Source organism: Muscardinus avellanarius, assembly GCF_963383645.1.
Source record: "Muscardinus avellanarius genome assembly, chromosome: 6".
NCBI classification, from domain to species: domain Eukaryota; kingdom Metazoa; phylum Chordata; class Mammalia; order Rodentia; family Gliridae; genus Muscardinus; species Muscardinus avellanarius.
In genome coordinates, this window is record NC_137791.1 from 123,822,741 (window position 1) to 123,845,508 (window position 22,768).

The following is a 22,768-nucleotide window of genomic DNA, read 5'->3' on the forward strand; positions in this document are numbered from 1 at the left end:
TGACAGCCTCAGGAACCTAGCAAGAATCTGCTTTCAACAAAAATAAGAAATTCTGGGGGTATAGATCAAAGAGGTAGGCCCCTGGGTTTGAAAGTCAGTAACTAACACACACACACACACACACACACACACACACACACACACACACACACATTTGCCAGTGACAGAAAGTGTGAAGGGTCATACATTTTCTCTCACTTAAAGAGTTTCAGTAGAAGTCAGGATATAAGAAGGACTCTCAAGAAAGCAGGAGTAATCCCAGTGGAGTGATGGAAAGGGTTCAGGAGAGGGAGTGATGGGGGAAAGGCAGGCTTGATGAAGAAAATATTTCAACTGAAGCTAGGCACATAGAGAAAATTCTCAATGCCAATCTCAATTTCTTCTACAGAGAAGGGGAGAGAGTGTGGCTCGGGCTTGGGAGAGGCCCGCCATGTAACCACGGTACACGTATGTCCCTATCACTCTGAACTCCACTATGATATGTGATTACAACGCACCAATGTAAGTATATTTATAAAGATATCATTTTGGAAAAGAAAAAAATATATGGCATATATATAAAGGAAAAAAGCTAAAACAAGTATCTAAATAATTAATGTTTGACATCAGTGCACGGTTTTGATTTGAAAAGGAAGAAATCACAATATGAGCGAGATGACTGGAGAGGGGGAAATGCTGCTCCCCTTTAAGATGTCAGGAGAGGCAGACTATATGAAGAAATATGAAGAAACTCTCAAGGGAACAGATGCAGCTGGGCGCTTCCTAGTGTAAACAAAGCTGGCGAGTTCAGATTCCAATGGTACAGCTACATAGTTCCACAAAGAATTTCATTTGTATAGAATATAGATTTTTTTTTAGGAAGGTAAATCAATTAGACAAGAAGCAATTTAAAAAAAAGATCAAAGAACAAAAGGGAGAATTCTATATTGTCAGGGACAAGGTGGAAAGGGAATAAAGAAAGGGTAAAGCATGAATAAATGTATGGTTTGAGGTCATGGGTAAGAGGAGAGAGAGCAGCAAAGGAGCAGATAAGATGACACCAATCCAAGATACTCAGTTCAATGCCATCCAGTTAATTCACTCAGTATAGTTATTGTGCATTGTATGTGCCAGCAACTTTGCTAGGTTTTAAATGCAGTAGCCGGTTAAATTGAATCTAACTATTACTTTTTATATGCCCATCATTTTCCTTGGCACTGATCTGACTTAGCTCTGTAAAGTGTAGCTTCAAAGAGCAAGTCACAAAAGTAATTTTGAATACAGAGATATTTTGAATCTGTTGAGATTTAGAAACAAAGAAGATATATATAAATTGTGGGCGACCCACATAGAAATAAAGATGTGAATATGGTAGTAGATTATTCACTTAGGACTACTGCTTCAAAGGTTGGCTGAAATAGCATAAAAGGGAGATTGACTAGGAAGTTATCATATTTGTATCATGAAACCATTTTTTGCCAACAAATACTTGTTTTATTAAAGACCATGTTAAAAATAATAAAAGTTTATTGTTATAAAGTAACAAAGAGTAAATGGCGAAAAAAATAAGGAAATTACATAAGGATGCAGGAAATCTAATGTATGGGCATTATTCCTATATGACCTATCAACCATAAAATGTTATAATAAATAAATACTAAATGCAAAGGGAATGTGATTTTTCTATAAAAAAGTCATAGCAATACTAGGTCAGGGCATGGCTTTACTGCATAGCAGTGAAATCAAAATGACAGCAAGGAAAATGAGTGAAAGATATCAAAAACCCAAAGAGCAGGACAAAGAAACTGGATGACAGCAAGGGAAGTAGGCCCTAAAAGTATGAAAATGGAGGAAGGGCTTGTCATCATGCAAAGATTCAAAGTGCAAGGAGGCCAGCGAGATCTGTGCCAGGCTTTTAGGAAAGGAATAGAATTTAAGAAGAAATTGGAGGATCAAGTAAATTCAGTTAATGGGAACAATTATACAAGAGGGATCTGGATAATCTCATCCCAATACAAAAAAACAAAAAAACAAAACAAAAAAAAACCACCTTAGGTAGCCTCTCCAGTGTTCCTATACATGGTATATTCAGTGGACTATATATAAAGTACAATTATATTGAACTGGGAAGATTTTAACTCTGAGCTACTCAAACCCTTATTATTATTATTATTATTATTATTATTATATTTAATACTGTGATGGAACCCAGAAACATTCTACCTCTGAGCTCTACCCACAGCCTGATTTTTAATTTTTTTTATTTGGAAACAGGGTCTTGCTAAATTGCTAACAGCCTCACTAAGCTGCTGAGGCTGGCTGCAAGCCTAAGATGCTCCTATTTCAGCCTCTACCACACCTAGCTATTTATATGTTATTTTTTTTTTTTTATTTTAAAGAAGCTTTTGCCAAGGTGCTGAGTCACAGCTGCCATCCTCCTGTTTTAGCCTCCATGTACTGTCATTACAGGCGTGCACCACCATGCCTGGCCATGAAGTTTCTACAGTCCTTTGTAACAACAGAGAACTCTTGAGTCTTCACTTTTATCTGGTACAAGAAGAAAGGCTAGGGATGCTAACCTCAGTTTAACTGTTCTTAGTTTCAACTTTAAGATATTAGTAGACAGAAACTGTGGCTCTCCATTCTGAATTCTCCTGCCTTCGTTAAAAGTTGGCAGAAGATAGAATTCCTATTGAAGAGGGGGGAAAAAAATGACCAGCACGTAAACCTATAAGATGGTTTTCATGAAAATTACTGAAACATAGTATTATAGAGTGACTTTGCTATTCAAATAAATATCATGATCTATATAAGTTAAAACAATCATCTCTGTGTTTGAGAATGATGATATTAAGCAGTTTTTGAGAGCATAGTAAAGAAAAAGCCGAGACAAAACATAGACACTACATTTTCATTTTCACTGAAGCTCATGTAGTAGAATGCAAGATGTGGGCAGGAGACTTACTGCCAATCCTAGCAGTGACTGCAGGGATTGTAATGATAGCAATTAAGTCTTGCACACAGACCCCTGCAGAATGTGGTAGTTAAATCATGAAGAGAAAAAAAATATTAGGTAATGAACTGTGATAGTTTGCAAGGGGTCAATTAAAAAAATAAATGTGAAAGAGAAAAAGCACATGCTAAAAATCTTAGGCTTAAAAATTCTCTAGAATAATTAAAAACCAAAAACATAGAGACAGGCATGCATCAAGAGAATTTCCATGGCCATACCTATTATTTCTTAGTTTATTCTGTGTTTCCACAAAGCCAGCAGGGGAATAACGTGATTCTCCATTACAGAGGTGGGATAACTGCTGCTTAGTAGAATCACTAACTCACTCGGCAAAACACCCAGATGGGGCGGAGCCAGGATTGAACCCCAGCCATTCACTGTCCTCAAGGTTAGCAGCCTAGCACTATACCACACTGCTGCATACTTTTTAGTTTGTTGATATAAAGGAAAGTCTCCAATTCATGAATAGGAAACAATCAAAACAGTTTTAAAACAAGGCTAGCTATACAAATATGCTCAATTCTTGAGAAAATATTAAATATTCTAGAAATTTTCTTTCTGTTACAGTGAGAGAAAAAAGTCCTGAAGATAAAATAATTAAATCAATGTGTACATCTTGAAAGATATTCTGTTGTAAATTATGTTAACATACAATATAATTATATGTGATATAATTGTAGTAAATAAAGGCTAATATTAATCACAAAAAATGAACGTTAATGTACTTAAAAGAAGATGTCTTAAAACATTTGGGAATCAAGTCCAGTTTTCTTTGTTTGGGGAATGAAATAATAATTATAATTGGTTGTGCTTTTGTTTTTTCAATAAAATACTGTAGAGGTATAGTACTGCTTACTTGCATGGCTCTTGACCTAATCTACATTCTCCAAGTCAATGGGCTTATTTCTGGGAGATTTTAACTCCTGGCTCACTATCACAATCTCCAGCATAGTATTCTCCAGCAAACGCAGCTATTACTGCACTTCACTCAGAACTCATGGTGGCATCCCAGAATGTGCTGTTACCAGCATAGTATTCTCCAGCAAACGCAGCTATTACTGCACTTCACTCAGAACTCATGGTGGCATCCCAGAATGTGCTGTTACCAACAACTGCAATCTCTTCATTATTTCAGCTCCAAGCATCTGCTGCCCTACAGGCATGCTGATTTTTTTCTTTTTTTTTTTTTTTTTTTGCTCATTCTTGAAACACTTGGCACACTCTGCCTCAGGGCTGTAGCGTTCAGCTGTTCCTCTGTCTCGAGCGCTCTTCCTCTATATATCAGCATTTTCCTAAAGTGTACTCCTAAAATCTTAATCTTTATTTATTTGCCCACTATCACTTTCTTGGGAGGCCTGTGTTGTTCACTTTGATAAAAATTTCAGCCCCTCCCTTATCATGACATTTTTTATCCTTATTTTTATTTTTATTTTTATTTTCAATCTTAGGTATAATTTTTTCTTTAAAGTTAAATTTTATTTTAATACTTTTATTGCATCTAGTTTATTATTCATCTCCTACTTTAGGGAAAAATTTTTGTGTTTTGTTTGCTTATGCATTTCCAGAAACTCAAATGGAGCCCAGAACACAAATGGGGCCTGACACATTTCTGTTGGACATGCAATAGTAGGTAAATGAAGAAAAGGGTTGCTAGGAATCTATGCAGTTATATATTTTATGGGGGAGGGGTTAATAAATTAGTCTTTGGAAGATCTTATCAAATTAAACACAATCAGAAAATGGATACCAACTATGTCAGTCGAACCTGCGACTGACTTTCAGTTTATTGTATAATCTTACACAGAATTATATACATATTCCATTGCTGGAAAGTAGTTCTAATTCCTTTGTATACTGCTATAATTTGAACCAGAAAGCCCTCTTTACTTAACACTGGCTAAAATGCTGTTCTGCAAGTCATGATAATGCTTTCCTGCAGCTTTCTACAGAACTGTGTGCACAAGACCTCTCATCACACAGACTTAAATTCTTACTCAGCAAGCATATCCTTCTACCCACACTGCCCTTGCTATTACTGTTTGCTATTTCTTTATTGTATTTATATAGATTATTACACAAATGTATAATATAATTATTAAATATACTTACATATTTATTAATAAACATTGGTTAATGTTTATGTAATTTGTTCAGATAAATGTTACATTATAATAGAGTTTTCTATTTATTATTTACCTTATCAATTCTTTTTTTTTTTTTTTTTGCAGTACTTGAGATTGAATCCAGGAGCATTCTACACCTGGGCTATACTTCCAGCCCTATATTTTATTCTTTATTTTGAAACAGGGTCTCACTGAGTTGCAGAGGGCCTCAGCTTTTCAAGTATTGGGATATTGAGTGTATGCCACCATGCTTGGCTTTATCGTTTCTGTTTTTTAAGGTCTTCTTTTAATTCTCACAAATGCAAAAATGTCAGGAATCATCATTAATTCAATAAAACTTAGGAGTAAACTCTGAAAATGTTATAAATAAAAATTCTCTAGTGCCTTTTTTTTTAACGTGAAGGAATATACCATGTTCATGGAATATAAAATTACATTTTGTTAAAATGTTAATTTTTCCCAAACGGATCTATAGATTCAATGCAATGACTACCAAAATAATAGAAAATTATTCTTTAGTCTTTTCTTTTGTTGGTTAAAAAATGACAAATTGATCCTAAAGCACAGATAATTGAAGGACCAGGGGCTGGTATAGTGATTTAACTTTATTCTGTCCTTTCATATGGCTGGAAGATTTTCAATGTTTTCTTAGATAACATTGCTGTCCAGGCTGGTATACACAGTACTCTTTGGACAATTTGACTGTGTAAGTTTAAGTTAACAGCTTTATGATGAAATTTATTGTAGAGCCTGCTAGTCTATCCTGAGAGCAATACTTAACTATACCCTGCATTTACCACTAACAATTGTTCATCTGGTCTTAGGTTTCTCCTAGAAAAAACCACTCAAAACAAGGAACAACAACAACAAAAATCCAAAAAAACTGGATCAGTTGCTACAGTTTCCTAAGCACACCAACATAGTGATAGAATGTCCATGTGTTTAGATGGCATTGTTATTTTAGTAAGAGGGAGAAGAAATTCTTCCACCAACCCCAGATGTCTATCTGGGTCTTGTACATGCATGCTATAGCATTGCCACTAGGTAATCCTGGCTTTTGAATCTCAAAAGAGAGTGGTAGTAATTCACATAAATGTGAAACCTTCTCTAACCATAAACTCAATAAAAAAAAATACATGCCAGCTTCCACTTTGAAACTTTAAATTTTGTTATAAAGGTTATTTTACTTGATGTACTTTGGAAAATTTTTAAAACTGAAGGAATAGCAACCTTTACACATTTATTTTAGACCATCCTTAATTTACATAGCTATCTCCCTGAAAGTCCTCTTGACATTAACAAGCTGTCATCCTTTCTTATCTTCTTTCTTTTTAAAGCTTGTTCTTTCAGGGAAATCTGAAGGTGATTAAGCAAGGAGTGGAAGGTGGCTTTCACCACTAAGTAATCTTCACCTGTCCCAGGCAAGACTTGGCCCAGCACTGTTCTAAAAGGGACACTTTTCCCTAACACAGAAGCTACAGGTGTAGAGACCACAAATTCACCATTCCCTCCAAACTAAACCTTTTTCTTTTATTTCAGATACAAAAAAATGTTAGAAGATGAGCTTATTTTTGTTTCCCTAACAGCAAAATTATCAAACCATAAAATATCTACTGCTAAAAATTGACTAATTTTAGTAAGAGGTAGAAGTCTTCCAAAAATGATCAAATTCATTAATGATCAATAATAATTAACATTACTAATAATATGTAATTCATCCTAAAAGCTTATGCTAATATTTTTCTTATGTCTAAAATTCCAAAATGCAGACATTCTTTGCTGTGGTTTCTGTTACCCTCCGTAAAGCTGTCAATACTTACAGTGAATTCAGAGAGCGTAGTCCTTGGAAGGCATCTGGTGCAAGCTCAGAGATCTGATTATTGCTCAGGTCACTAAAATCAGGAATAAGGTAAAGTTAAATTCAATAAGACATCAGAGAGATTACTGTAGGAGAGTTCTCTCTTGATTTTGTACCTATCAGGGCATGTATAGAACTTCCAACATAAAACATCTGAAGAATATTAAATTTAAAGACAGAACATACATTTTAAATTCACCATTGGCTCTTTGTATACATTATTATTAGAGATGCTATTCTTATTTTTGACAATAGAACATCTAAGAATTTGAATAATACACTGAATGTATACACATTCATTTTTGTATGAATCAATATATTAAATTACAGAGAAATTGAAAAAGTGCATGGTCTAGTTGTTAAGATTAAAATATTAATGTAGAACTAGAAACCACATAGTTACCTCACTTAATTCTTAAGCTGTCAAACGTTCACATGTTTATACCTAGTTTGCCTTGCTGATGCTCAGGACCTGTGAACCTGAAACAATTACATGAATTCTAGAATGTTGTTTACTCACATTCTTCTAAGCTTTTTATAGGGTGAGAAAGCTCCAGGTGGAATGACCTTGATTGAGTTCTGCTCCAAACGTCTGCAATGAAAATTTCAAATTTTAAATGGAAAGAAGAACTCTGCATACGGATTTGTGTCAAGAAGTAAAATTAGCATTCTTATTGATGGATTTTTTTTACTTCAAATATGACTTCTAAAACTTATTGTTCTGTGTCTTAAATGTGGAGAAAGACTAGAATTAACAAGAAGGCAACTATAAAAGCACCCAAAATATTGAGTTGTTTAATCATCACAGTTCCAGCAGTATGTCAGCCTGGATTTCAAGAAAAATAATTTTTAAGAAATTACCATGGTTTAATATAAGTAAGACAAATATATGTAACACTGAATATAGATGTCTGATAACTATAGCTCTTCCACAAAGAAAATTGCTACTGAATATTAAATTCTATAAAATTTCCTCTACAGAAAATTTTGTAGGTTTATTTAAATAAAAAGATTTAAATAGAAAAATACATAACTGCTATAGATATTTTCAGTTCTACAGTTTGGATCCTGTTGATTCATTATGCAAACGGGTCTCATAAAACCAAGGCTAAAATGTGCATTCAAACACAACTCAAGTATTTTATTTATGAACCAGTAAAATCACAGAGGTGAAAATAACATCACCTATTTATGGTCCTATTATCAGAGAAAAGAATGTACATGCCTAGTTATGAAAGATACGAAGAGGCATACTTCAGTAAGTTAATGGATAAATATGTTTGCTCATCAAAACATGTTGCCTCTCAACCTTAATGCTTTCTATATAAACATAGTCATAAGCCTTCCCCATACTCTCCTCTGTTCTCTGTATCCTTGAGAGCTAACTACAGAGAACCACAGCCCAGCCCAAGCTCACTGGACAACCAGCTTCTGTGAGATTTGGCCAATGAGAGGCGCTGGTGAGAGACCCAGAGAGAAATCTGTGCATTCCTCTCTTCCTCTGTCTCAGGAAATGCCCACAGTAGTCATCTTGTCTTTGTCTTAATTTAATCTCTTGCTGGGACCTTCTCTGTTTTTATAACTTAACCTTTTTCTTTGGTCTTTTCAAATTTGAAGATATTAGACATTTTTTCTCTATGATATATTCTAGAACTATTTAACTCATTTCCTGTATTAAATATGTCTCTTGAACTACCTGAAATGAATTGCATTTGCCTGTCTGGATTAGGAAAATATATTTGCATAAATGTAAACATATATATGTATAGAAATTTATGTGTGTACAAGTGCACATATATGTATGTTTATATTTAAACATGTATTGGTGTGCATATATTTTCTGCTTTGCAGATTAGATCCTAAAAGGAAGATTTATTACAGAAGATGGGAAACAAATCATATGAAGAAAATATGTATTTGGAATCTGCATTATTTTCTAGGTCCTAAGAAATAAAACATTTTCAGAAGCTCTAAATATAGCAGAGTTTAAATGATTTCACTATTATATTATTATTATGTCTTGAATAGATGGCTTAGAGTAACCTTTTGCCTCAATCCATACCTATGGTTACATTTTAAGAAGTTTAAAATGTAATCAATGAAAAATACGAGGAAAATAAACTATAGATGGAATGTTGTTGTTCAGAGATATTGAATCTGGACCAAAGAAATCGTATGTCACTGTGTTAAAGAATTGTCCGGGATATCAAAGTGCTGCAATGAAGAAAAATTAACAGTTCCTAGTGAGTACTGGATTTCTTTAAAAGTAATATAAAATTTGTTTATATAATTGCTTTTCATAAATATCATTTCAGGTCCCTGAAAATAATTTTAAAGACCAAGTAATTTGTGTTTATTCTTTCATTCACCCTACACATATTCAATGTCTACTCTGAAAATTATGCTATATGATTAAAATTCCATGGAGATGAGAAAGACATATTTATACTCTCATAGGAGTTTTGATAAAGATCTAATGTTTTCAAATTGTATTTCAAAACTAATTTATTAAATACAAGTTTTCTTCTTTTAATGCTATAGTCAGCACTGAGACTTTTGAAATGTCAAGATTCTCAACTCACAAATGTGGTCAAGCTAAATCTCTCATTTTATATAACTGAAGGACTTTCTGAAATTTTTAAAAAATAATTATTTAAAATTAATTTATTATTGCTGGGCATGGTGGCACACGCTTGTAATCCCTGCGCTTGGGAGGCTGAGAAAGAAGGATCACACAGGTTCGAAGCCAGCCTCAGCTACTTAGTGAGGCTCTCAGCAACTTAGTGAGACCCTGTTTCCAAATAAAATATAAAATAGGTCTGGGAGTATAGCCCGGAGGTAGAAAGCTCCTGGGTTCTACCCCCAGTTTCACACAAAAAAAATTAATTTGTTACTTATTATTTTGGTATTATTTTACTGGTAATTAAATATATTATGGTAATTCACATCTAATCTATCCTTAATCTCATTGACAAATATCACTATTAAAGCCAACACAGCAATAAATATATGATAAATTAGCATTTTTTAAAGAAATGCATACTTAGAAAGTTATAAAGTATACAAAAGTATTACTTCAATGCATATGTTATATGTATTGTTCATTACTGTGAGGTCCAGTAACTTAATCTTTATATTTCAAACTGCTTTACTTACAACACACACATCAGAAAGCTGAATGATGACATGTTCAATGGATTTCCTTGCTTTTCTTTATTTTTTCTATGTATTTTCATTCTTGTTCAAAAAATAGTATTTGAAAGAGAGCTTCTATTGTTATTCACATTGACTCAGCAGATAATTGGTGTTCTACTACACTGCCTCAGCAGTCCATTAAGAAAAACATAATTGCATTCTTAATTCAGACAGTTTCTCATGTAGGAAAATACACGACCAATGACATATGACAAAAATTATAAATATGGCAGAATATAAAATATCATCTTTCTTTAGTGAGTATATAACAATCTAGTGATTACTAAAACTTTCATTTTTTTTTAAAAAGGGGTTTCTTTTTTTCAAGAAACTTAGACTATATTTGATAAAATAAGAAAAATGGTTATCTGAAATGTTGTCCCTCTACAAAAAAAAATGAAGAAAATATTTAAATCAAATTAAAAGCAAAAAGAAAGAGAAATACCAGAGTTTTAACACAAGGTTAAAAAAAAAAAGCCAAGAAATTTACATTTTTCTAGCTCTGCTATCCTCTAATCTTCTGCTTTAATGGCATGGAATCTGCTGAATTTTATAGAGTGCAAATTTGAATCCATTGTTCCATGAAGAACCTAATTAGAAACATTTCCAGGGTTACAAAAACAGATAGTGTGATGGCTAAGATATATATGCATGCTGAGGAGAAAATCCATCATAAATAAAGCCTCCCAAATGCTAATCCTTCAGAGAAAATTCAGTATTTTGATTTTGAAAGTAAAATATATTTAGCAAGTAAGAGGGAAGAAATTCCTATGAATGGACACTGCAAGGAAGACATTTTTTGGTGTGTGTAAATGTAGCCAGAAACTTTTTCTCCTTATACTTGTATACTAAAATTCAAAATGTTTTATCATTCTGTGTATACATACATATGCATGGTTATGTATTTAGATTCTTATAGAGTATATGTGTAAAACCAAAGCAGTGGCTATTGCCACTTCTTTAACATTAGAAAGAAATTTTAGTTACATACTCAATGAGATGAGAAAAAGAAGACAGTTTCCTGTCACAAGCAAAAAACAAAACAAAACAAAACAAAAAAAACACTATCAAAAGCACAGGCAGTCAGTGAGAAGGTTTGCTTCCCTCCCAACTCTCATCCCTACATTTTTCTTTTTTTCTCACTAATTATTGCTGTTTTACAGAACAATTATTTGCACTATTATAGTTCCTAAATTTGAACAGAAAATAATAATAGAACTTTTGGTTCTATTTCAAAGATTACAGAAAAACAAAAGTAATGGAATATCCCTCTGATTTAATACTGGAGGTGATTAGAATTTGGCAATTATGTGCATATATATCTTTCAACCCAGTGAATTCCAATTCTGTCACTTGTGGACATATGATCTCTGTGACATATACAACCTTCTTCTATAGTGGGCATCAAGGAGCAGTTCTCATATCATTTCGGCATAAAACACACACTATGATGGGCAGTTTTAAAACGCCCCGACTAGTTCTGTAGACATTTGCAAGATACTGAATATTATTCTATTTTTGAATTATACTTTCCGCTCATTAGCGTTCAATCATAAAGCATTATTCTCCATGTTTTCAAATCAAATTATTTTGACAGACTATGAAAAACAATATCCACATGCTAAATTTAAATAGACCTTTTTAACAAGTTTTTATACACTTTGCGTATGTGTGTATATATACATAAAAATATATATTTATATAAATTTTAAAAATGTGTCCTTTTGTATTAGAAGTATGAGCTTTAGCCTAGACAGGTTAAATTCTGGATCTGCCACTGATTAGCTTTGTGAATTTTAGTTATTTTCATCTCTGTTTTAGCTTCTCTTTCTGCAAAATGGGGAAAATAGAATTTAGTATAATGTTTTTGTAAAATTTAGATAAGAAAATCTATGGTATTTTAATAAAAATACTGAAAAATAAAACTACAAGAATATATATGTATATATTCACATAAATAATAATCAGCATTATATAATAAAAAGTTTACAAATATATTTCTCAAACACATATCATAAAAAGGAATAAAACTCTTACATATTGTGATCCCTAATGTGAAATAAATATATATGCCACCAAATAATATTTTTAAACCAATTTGCTGTACAGTTTTGCAGGTAACTCAGTAACAGTATATAAAGCACATAGGCATGTATGTTGGAATACACACTGGTCGTAATTTCTGTGATTAAAATGTAGCATTTTCTATCATTTGGATACTGCCTTAAAAACTCAAAAATGTTTTAATAATACTCAATAAAATATGAATCTACATTGATTTTGTCTTTAACATACAGCCCAGATGCTGATTATACATGGCAATAAAACTGACAGTTCTTTGCATTTCCCCCATCTGCTTGTAACATAAATGGTAAAAACAGCTGCCAGAGAACAGAGCCTGTATTTAATGGGGTGAAAGGAGGGGTAGCACACTAACTCCGGCTTCTGAATCCTACATTGCTCATGTAGCCAATATATTTTCATCTTAGGTAACATCAGCTCAGCATTTAAAAAGAAGGAAACATTAATATTCTTTTGACATTAGGGGTTCTCCTGCCCGTACACGATAATTACAATGTAAGTACTTTATACTTCGGTAAAGTTATTCCCAATGTTAGCAGTAAATGTATGTCATTGAAATACTTCCTATGTCCCTGTATAAAATGACCTGGCATATTTTAGACTATACTATTATTGTTTTGGAATAGCAGTCTCCAGAACCTAACTTCAATGAATACCTTCAACAGCTGAATAATACTGGCCTCTAGAGGGACATACTTTGCATATATAGCTACATTTTTGCCTTAGGACTGTACCCATAGAATGGATTATCAGCCATCCCTGTCTTGGGATGATTTGTTCTTGAAAATCATCCATTTCCTTAATCTTATTTTATTTCTTTTGATGTTTATTCTAGGATACATTTCCTTGAGTGTGAATCCAAGTGATACCTAGATAGGAGGGAAATAATTCTTATTTCATCTGGTCTTTAAATATGTTCAGCAATACAAAAACGTGTGTGTGTGTGTGTGTGTGTGTGTGTGTGTGTGTGTACACGAGCATGCACGCACCTTGAGTCAGTGTTAAAAAACTGTACTCAATAGACACAACAAAATGGTTTCAACTTCTAGCAAAAAAATGGACTTAGGTGCATGACTGATCAACTTTAAGGGAACAGAGAAAGACTCATACTGTTAATAATAACTAAGTTCTCATATGGAATTTTAAAAATAAATCCAATAAAGAAACAGAGGTTCTGGCTTGTTTCTCGTTACTAGTTAAATCTTTTGAGTACTTACTGTGAATATGGCACTGATATTTTTATATACACTTTTTCGTTTCGTTTTGTGGTAATGGGGATTTATTCCAATTGTACTTGCTAAGCATATTCTCTATTACTGAGCTATGTCCTCAGTCCTTTATTTTTATTTTGAGATAGGGGCTCACTATGTTGCCTAGGCTGGTCTTGAATTTGTAATCCTCCCGCTTCGGCATTCTGAGTATCTGGGAATACAGGTATGCACCACCATGCCCAGCCTATATGTCATTTTTTAAAAAGGTATTACCTTTTTAAAATTACTCATTAAATTTATTTAATGAGTAGGTAATCATTTCAAATCTATAATAAAATTGCTTAAAGGCAATGGAAACTTTGCGCACTCTCAAAAGGACTAATACTATAACTATGCCTCAGAAATCTTCATTTTTATGTCAAAATCTATACACATCTTATTTTATATTTTATAGGTTCCCCCTTTTCATTATGTAGAAGTTTAAGAAGAATCAACTGCCTTAGCACCAGAGTCACCTCTTGGAATAACTCCCCGTCACACTTTGTTGACAAGCCTGCCTACATCATCACTTCTACAGATCATTGTTAAGGCATTCTTGGTGGGTCCTTTTTTTCCAAACCACTCAAAAAATTTGGCAAATTTAAAATAAAATTAACTACCCTGGCATGGCAAAGGCTTGTAATCTTAGTACTTTGGAAGCTGAGACAGGAAGATCTCAGGTTTACCGCCAGCCTCAACTACTTAGGCCCTCTGCAACTTAATGAGACACTGTTCTAAATTTTAAATAAAAAAAGAGTGATAGGAGGAATGCTACCTAACTGAGGAGGATGGAAGAGAAAAAGAAGGAAATTCCCTAATATATATCATGTAAATTCACAAACATATCAAAGTCAATCAGTAAGCCAAACAGGAGAAGAAGAGAGTAGGAAGGGAATGGGGTGGGAATTGGGGAAGGGCTGAATGGGTGATGTGTGCATGTATGCCCCCACCATCGTGTACCCCATTAAGATGTATGACAACAATGTACCAATAAAAATTATAAATAAATAATAATGTAAAAAACAAAATAAATAATAAAAATTAGGGCTGGAGGTATAGCTTGGAGATAGAATGTCCCTGAGTTCCATCCCAAAGAAAAATGAATGATTAAATAAATAAATAAATAAAATTAATTACATAGCATGACAGCTGAACAATTAGATAAAACATTATTACGTGCATGTTAAGCAATTAAAAACACATGCTTTAGCCGGGCATGGTGGCGCACGCTTGTAATCCCCGCGCTTGGGAGGCTGAGACAGGAGGATCGCACAGGTTCGAAGCCAGCCTTAGCTACTTAGTGAGGCTCTCAGCAACTTAGTGAGACCCTGTTTCCAAATAAAGTATAAATATGTCTGGGAGTATAGCCCGGAGGTAGAAAGCCCCTGGGTTCCACCCCAGTACCACCAAAAATAAATGAATAAATAAATAAATAAATACACATGCTTTATTTCATTAAAATATGCAATTCTTTTTTTAAATCAGCCAATACAGAGTAGATCATTTAAATCTAAAGGGATCAAATCTAAATTGCATATATGTACAATAGAAAGTCAAATGCTTTCTCTTCTATGTGGAAGCTAAAGAGAAAATAGGGAACAGAAGGGATTTGAGAGAACTGAGGAGAGTAACCAGTAGAATAATGAGAAAGAACAGGGGAGGGGTGAGGAACTGGTGAAAGAAACAATGAAAATTATGTTGTGCCCCTGCATGAAGGCATCACTACCTATCCTTAATAGCATGTTGATCCTCTGTACATCAAACTTTCAGAAGTAATTTTTTTTTTTTTTTGCAGTCCTGGGGATAGAACCCAGGGGCATTTGACCTCCGAGCTACACCCCCTGCCCTATTTTTTTATTCTTTATTTTGAAACAGGGTCTCACTGAGTTGCAAAGGACCTCACTAAGTAGCTGAGGCTGAAATCCTCCTGTCTCAGCCTCCAGAATGCTGGGATTACAAGTGTGTGCCACCAGGCGCGGCTCTAATTTCATAAATTACATTTTGAGGTGAAAAATCTTAAACAGGATGTGATGGGCTGCCATCACGTGGATTCTTAGTTCTCTTCAATCCAATTTCAGATCATCTGTGGCAAATCACCTCTTCAAGCCATTATACAGAAATTCTGTAGCTCACAGAAACTGCTCAGGGAGAACCCAGGTTGTAATAATTTAGCATTTCTGGTTTACTCTGTGTTCTATAGTCACTATTTTTTTTTTTTTACTGCCTTTTTGTCTGCTTAGAAGCTGGGAACCATACAGTTATTTCTTCTTAATTGTCTAAAAGAAGATCATAGAAATCTTCAAATTATGGGAAGGAGCAGAATGGAAGCAAAGTTCTCAGGCTTCCTTCTTCTGAGCTGGTTGTAGTGTTTGTAAACATGTATCACATGTCCGCAGATGTTATTAATACTTTTATTGGAGGTGCTAGCCAAATAGGCAAAATGTAAGGGAAATTCCCATAATGCACTTCTCTTTCTAGCATAATAATCAAGAAAACTCTTTCAAAGATATTCCTAATGATGGAGATTAACGTCCATCCATTTTATTTCCTCCGTATCACTTGTATCCATAGTTACAAAGAAATGAAAGAAACAATGATTCATGAACACCATTACCTGATTTACAACGTGCATTTACGAGCCTCACTGTCCACTTGATGGCAATCTATCACCTCGAGTTCAAGATTTTGCACCTCAAAATGTTACCTAAGAAATACATTCTGAAGGTTTGATACACAGAGGATGAATTTGCTATTAATGATTTTGTTGCCATGGACCAGATCTTGCATAGACTTTCCCCCAAGGCACTCCACCAGCTGAGAACAAGGTTGGCAACTAACAGGTCAATGCTGCACAGTGCTGGAAAGGTTTAGGTGTAGAAACAGTGTCTTGATTTTATACCTAATTTTACCTTACATTAAACATTCCATTTCCCCATCACTATATCCACTAATCAATATTCCTTTGTTACATTTACATAAGTATGAAAATAGAGGCTTGGAAGGTCTCTAGATTGTGGGCCAGAGACCCTTCTGTGCCTACTCTCAGCACTGTCGCTGCTCACACTGGGTCTGACAGGATGGAACAGAGGTGGTTCAGTCCTCTTAAATATTACAGGCAAGTAGGGAAGTTTGATATTAGTTTCACTGTCAAATTAGTTTGTGATAAATCTGGGCAGACAAAAATAAGGAAAGCATAAACCGGGCATGTTGGCGCACACTTGTAATCCCAGCATTTGAGAGGCAGAGACAGAAGGACCACGTTTCACAGACAGCCTCAGCTCCTTAGTGAGGCCCTCCGCAACTCAGTGACATCCTGTCTCAAAATAAAGAACAAAAAATAGGCTGGAGGTGTAGCTCGGAGACAGAATGCCCCTGGGTTCCATCCCCAGTACTGCAAAATGAAAAAAAAAAAAATCAAAAAAACTAACTAAATAAGGATAGAGGAGAGGAAAGATGGTGTTGTTTTGCAAACAATCCTATATCTTACAGCCTGTCTTTCTCTTCAGAGGTAAATTTTTTAAAGTTTCTCCTGTCCTGTGTTTTGACTGTCAGTCAGCTTCTCCTTATAATTTTTTTTTCAGTTTTTCCTTGTACAATTTCCCAATAAGATCAAAGGATGTTGTCTGCGTTTCTTACAGCTTATTCAAGGAGGGAAGCTGGGCTTTTCAATCATGTGAATCTAACATTAAAGCCCATTTAATTACTCAACAAACTGAACTTTTAATAAATTTCTCAACTTTTTTGAACCTCTCCTTTGTAAATACTAAAATTAAGAGAGTGTATCTGTGAGTTGTTTTTCTTTTTCCTCCTCCTCCTCCTCCTCCTCCTCCTCCTCCTCCTCCTCTTCCTCTTCCTCCTCCTCTTCCTCCTCCTCCTCATCCTCCCTTCTTCTGCCTCCTCCTCCTCCTCCTCCTCCTCCTCCTCCTCCTCCTCCTCCTCCTCCTCCTCCTCCTCCTCCTCCTCCTCTTCTTCTTCTTCTTCTTCTTCTTCTTCTTCTTCTTCTTCTTCTTCTTCTTCTTCTTCTTTCTTCTTCGCGCTACTGAGAATAGAACCCAGGGCATTCTACCTCCCAGCTACACCCTCAGCCCTATTTTTTTTTTTATTTTGAAACAGAGTCTTGATTAATTGCAAAGAGCCTGACTAAGTAGCTGAGACTGTCTGTGAACTGCAATCCTCCTGTCTCAGCCTCTCAAATGGTTACAAGTGTGTGCCACCATGTTCGGCTTCTGTGAGATAGTTGATAAAGGTCATATGCTTAATTAGAGAGAAAATTTGATCCATAAGATGATGAAATTAATTTATATATCTCAAGAAGGGTGCTCATTGAATACTGTGCTGGTCAGATAAGAATGGAGACAAAGATAATCTTGAAAATGTGTGGAGACTAGAATCTAACTAGTCTAGGGACCAGGAGAAATTAAGTAAAAAGTGTTGAGTATTCTAGCCCCAGGGTAGCCCATGTTATTAAATGTTGTACTCACATACTTTTTCTCTTACTGATTTTATGCTTATAAAGTAATATTTTGTTAAAGAGAGAGAATGGGATGTTTCTTTTAGTTATTAACCTTAATATAGAACATTATCCTTTTAAGAAAAATCTGCTATAAATGTTTGATTTAATATTTATTTATTTATTTATTTATTTATTTGTTTGTTTGTTTATTAATATTTTTGGTGGTACTGGGGATTGAACCAAGGGGCATTCTACCTCCAGTCGTATTTTTTATTCTTTATTTTGAAACAGGCTTTTATTAATTTGTGGAAGCCTCACTGAATAGATGAAGCTGGCGGTGAACAAACCTGCAATCCTCCCATCTCAGCCTCCCAAGTACTGGGATTACAAATGTTTGCTACAATATCCAGCTGATTAATTTTTAATTACCCATTCACATAACAGGTATTTGTCAAACATTTATCAAATGCCTTGGTACTAGATTTGTTGCTGGGTATTTCAGGCTAATTAAAATAGAAATGGTTTCTACCCATTCAGTAGGAAAGATAGATGTTAAAAAAATAAATACACAAATTTATATACACTTATCAAATATGATAAGTATGTGTAGTCAAAACGGGATTTCTAGCCTACAAAGGGTGAGGAAGATCCTGAATCACATGTAGTCATCGATATAAAGGGGACTTGCAAAGAAAGCCATGAGCTCTCAACTGCTATACGCCTCTGCTAAATTAGTTTTCCTGTTTTATTTAATTTTATATATATCCTATCATCAGAGGCCAATGAAATGAGATAATATGATGTATGAGGAGCATCAAACACTGTATTATGTAAATGTTCACATCCTTCTATTCTTCCTTTTATAAGTTACTCAGGTTATGATTTTAAAAGAACATTTCTCAACTTTAATGCCCCAACTGACACCACCTAAGGACACTTATACACTGTTGATGGATTGTAAATTAGCGCAGCTGCTATAGAGATCAGAATGAAGATTTCTTAGAAAATAAAAAATGGACCTACCAAATGCAGCTACACCATGCCTAAGTATCTTTCCAAAGGAATCGAATCTTACAGTAATACATGTTTATAGCAACAAAATCCACAATAGGCAAATCATGGCCTAAGGCTTCATCAGTAGAGCGACAAATTACACAATTATGAGATAATCATACAATGGAATTCAACTCAGCAACAAAGAAGAACAAAATACTGTCATTTGCAGGGAAATGGATGGTCCTAGAGAATATTAAGTAAGACTAGTCGGTCACAAAATGTGAAGGGTCAGATGTTATGTCTCATAAGTGGAAGCTAAGGAGAAACTGGAAAACAGGAAAGATTTTAGATAATGGAGGAGAAGTTCCAGTGGTAGGGTGGGGTGGGGGGGAATCAGTGAAAAAAACACAAGAAGTTTACGTTGTGCGCCTATGTGCCACAGAAGTTATGAACGTACGTGAAACTACCAATGCCAATCTCAGTGGCATGTATCAGGAAGGGGAGGGACTGGGGTGGGAGCCTGTGGGAAGCTCACTAAGTATAGTGTGCACGTATGTCCCTATCACTGTGCACTACACAATCCACCGGTAAAGGTATTTTATTTTATTTATTTTATTTATTTTTTATTTTTTTATTTTTTTGTTTTTATATTTTTATTAGGGCACAAAATTTATTTAATGCTAACACAATATTAAAGATATAAAGACAAGTAAAGCTTTAATACCTTTAATATGCTAATATATTTTAATAGATCAATAAATGAATTATGACTAAAATTTATATAAAGACATGGATTGCCAATTTGTCAAAGGAAACATGGTGATACCAAATTGAAAAACTATTAAAACCTCACTAATAATAAAGGAAATGCAAAGTAAAACAACAGTGAGTTGCTATTTTTTTTAATTAAAAATACTGAGAAAGGGTTAACAAAATGAGGATAGTCAGAATTGACAAGTCAGGAGGAAAACTGACACTTTAATGTGAAGGTATTTTAAAAGGAATATTTCTCTTTTCTACCGTAATAAACAATTGTTTTAGCAAATGCTATAATAGAAACAAAACGGAAAATAAAAGAAAAACTTTGTCATGCTTTTTTATCTAGATTATAGGCAGCTGATCACTACTATACAAAACTATGTACTTTTTTTTGCTAGAATTATATTATGGGGAAGTTGTAGAAATAAAGACGTCTGCCAGGAGAAAACAAGTCAACATTACCAGAATAACCGATAACCTGAATAAAGAAAATTGTACTGAGAGTTTATAGCAAAATCCAGATTAAAAATATTTGAATAATATAGAGGGCATTTATAATTTTCAGTTCATTGTGTATTCAAATCTTGGAATCTCTAATATTGTATAGAGATTTTTAAATTCCATATTTCAATTCATATTTTATTAATTGTACTGACGTTCTTTATTCTTGTACAAAATAAAAGCATAATAAAAGAAATGAGTCACTAAGCAAGCAAGTTACGCAGCTGTAATAAATGATAATGGAGGTGTTTTGTTGGCTTTGAAGATCAATATGATTTATTACCAGATGCTCCACTGAGAAAGCTGATAATGTAATAATCAGAAAAGTAAAATTCACCAACAGCTTCACATATGCTTTCATCTCCGCTTATAAATGTAATTTATTGAAGCGTCACCTGTGCACTACCTCCTCAATACAGGCAAACCCAATGGATTGTGCTATTTAGTATAACTTTCATGCTACGAAATTTCACCATTATACAAAATCTATAGAGCATAGAAGGAAAGTCCCGTGATTAAACAAAAATAAAATTGACTACATAAGCCATTTTAAATATCTCATTTTGCTTTCAGTATACTATATCTACAACTGGGTCTTCTTTGTTAACCAAGACAGTGTTTTGTATTCTCTTTCCCTGTGATTGGGTCAGATGGATCACGTTCTCCTTGTGCCCCCACGACTCGCCCATCTCATTAATCCTGCTTCAACATTAGCTAGTGTGTCTTTTCCCACTTCAGTATTCCCACTATTTCCCCTAGCTCCTGTTCTTCTCAAATCAGTCTAAGTCAACACAATAACCTCCAAAGAGGCGTCTTGCCTTCTTTCCTTCTGGAAGAATACTTAAACTCCTGTGTTCAAATGCATTCTAAAGAAAGTCCAAGATCCTCATAGTATCACGGCCCTCTATGAAATAATTCCAACCTATGTTTTCAATTTTATTTTCCTGTACTCTCAGATAGCAAACACCTATCAAAGTGAGTCCTGGCTTTAAAGTATCTTGAACTTTCATCCTTACTGCTGATGTCCATGATGTTCTTTCAGTTCTGAAAGCCTTTATTTTTTACCTCTATATGTCCACTCACTATCTTTCTTTCTTTCAAGGCCTAGCTCCTATGACTTCCTGATGAAGGCTTCCCCAATTGAGATATCACTTATGGAACAATTATTTTATACTAAACACATATGGTAATTATTTCACTTCAAAATGACACCAATCTTTAGCTTCAGATAAAGGAACAGATTACAGGGGATTAGTAACTTGCCCACAGTCTCAAGGTGAGCCAATGGTAGATAAAGCTGGGGTTCCAAATAAAATATTTTGACTAGTTAACCATGGTATCTCACCTCCTACTTTATGCCCTCTGTAATTCCTTCAAATTTACATTTTCATCTCTTATAGTGTTTTAAATGTATACCTTATTACAAGTTATTAAAGTGAGTAACAATTTTCTGATAATGTAATGGAAGAACTCTGGTTAATTTGTGGTCTCTTTATTTACTTAAAAGACTCAGGTGCCTGGATAAATGACAAATATATTATTTTCCTATTCAAAAATTTACTGTTTTTCTACTATCTAATCGATCATATCTACTTTTTTATATTTGAGCTTAATAACCTTCAGTAATTCATGGCTTTAAATTAGAGGGAGATGTCTTCCTTAGGACATTAGTTTTTATGATGTCTCAATATGAGCTTAGTACTCTAATCAGGTTCAACTGTACAATGCTCAGTGGCACCACCAACCTTTGATTCTGATGTTTCCCTTTCATGGAATACCCCAATCCATACCTTATTCATCTTTTAAGATTTAGCTAAAACGAATTTACAAATAGCCCCTACAGGTAAAGTAGTATTTCATTCATTACAATTGTGATGAGACTCATATTATTAGCAACAGACATTATTTGGTGTTTGTGTCAAATCTCCATAGATTTCAGGGTCTGTAGTAGAGGATCATATTTTATACTCTAAGTATACTGTTAAACATACTTTAGATACTTGAATATAATGATAGCAGGTCTCCTTAAACTAAGGCTATTCTCATGTAAATTGGAGATATTAATTTAGTATAGCAATTAAACTAAATGGTTAAAAAGAAGTTTTTTAAATAATGATTTTTTTGGCCTATCACAAAAAGTTGGTCTTGTTTTATTATTTCAACCAAACTATCTAAAAATCTATCTACTGAATTGCAATTTAGAATCAGCCAATAAAATGATAATATGATGGGTTGGGTGATCAAAGATACTTCCTTAATTAATGGATATTGAGGTAAAGATTTTCCCTAGTATTTCCTACCAAGGATGGTAAAAGCATTCCATTTAACATCTTATGTGACCTTGTTTTATCCACACTACTTATCCCTGGCAAGAACACAGAAATGCATTCAGCAGCTGCATACAAAAGTATCTATTAAACATCTCATCATAAAATATAGTCTCTGATGAAGGTAGGCACTGACTCAAAGAGGCTAAAATGCTCACTAATTAAAAAAAACACTTTGTATTTGACGTTATATTAGCCATTTTACTTTCTACTGGACTATCCATTTAAATAA

General features: G+C 34.1%; 1 protein-coding gene across 1 annotated transcript in view; it reads right to left on the reverse strand.

Moving 5' to 3' along the window:
* The window catches only part of SLIT2 (slit guidance ligand 2), a gene marked incomplete at both ends in the record, with an annotated part of 373,384 nt that overhangs the window by 101,665 nt on the left and 248,951 nt on the right, over nucleotides 1–22,768 (reverse strand). The window contains 2 exon segments of the mRNA XM_080697867.1: nucleotides 6,936–7,007; nucleotides 7,494–7,565. Of these exon segments, the coding sequence (XP_080553993.1) occupies nucleotides 6,936–7,007; nucleotides 7,494–7,565 (144 nt within the window).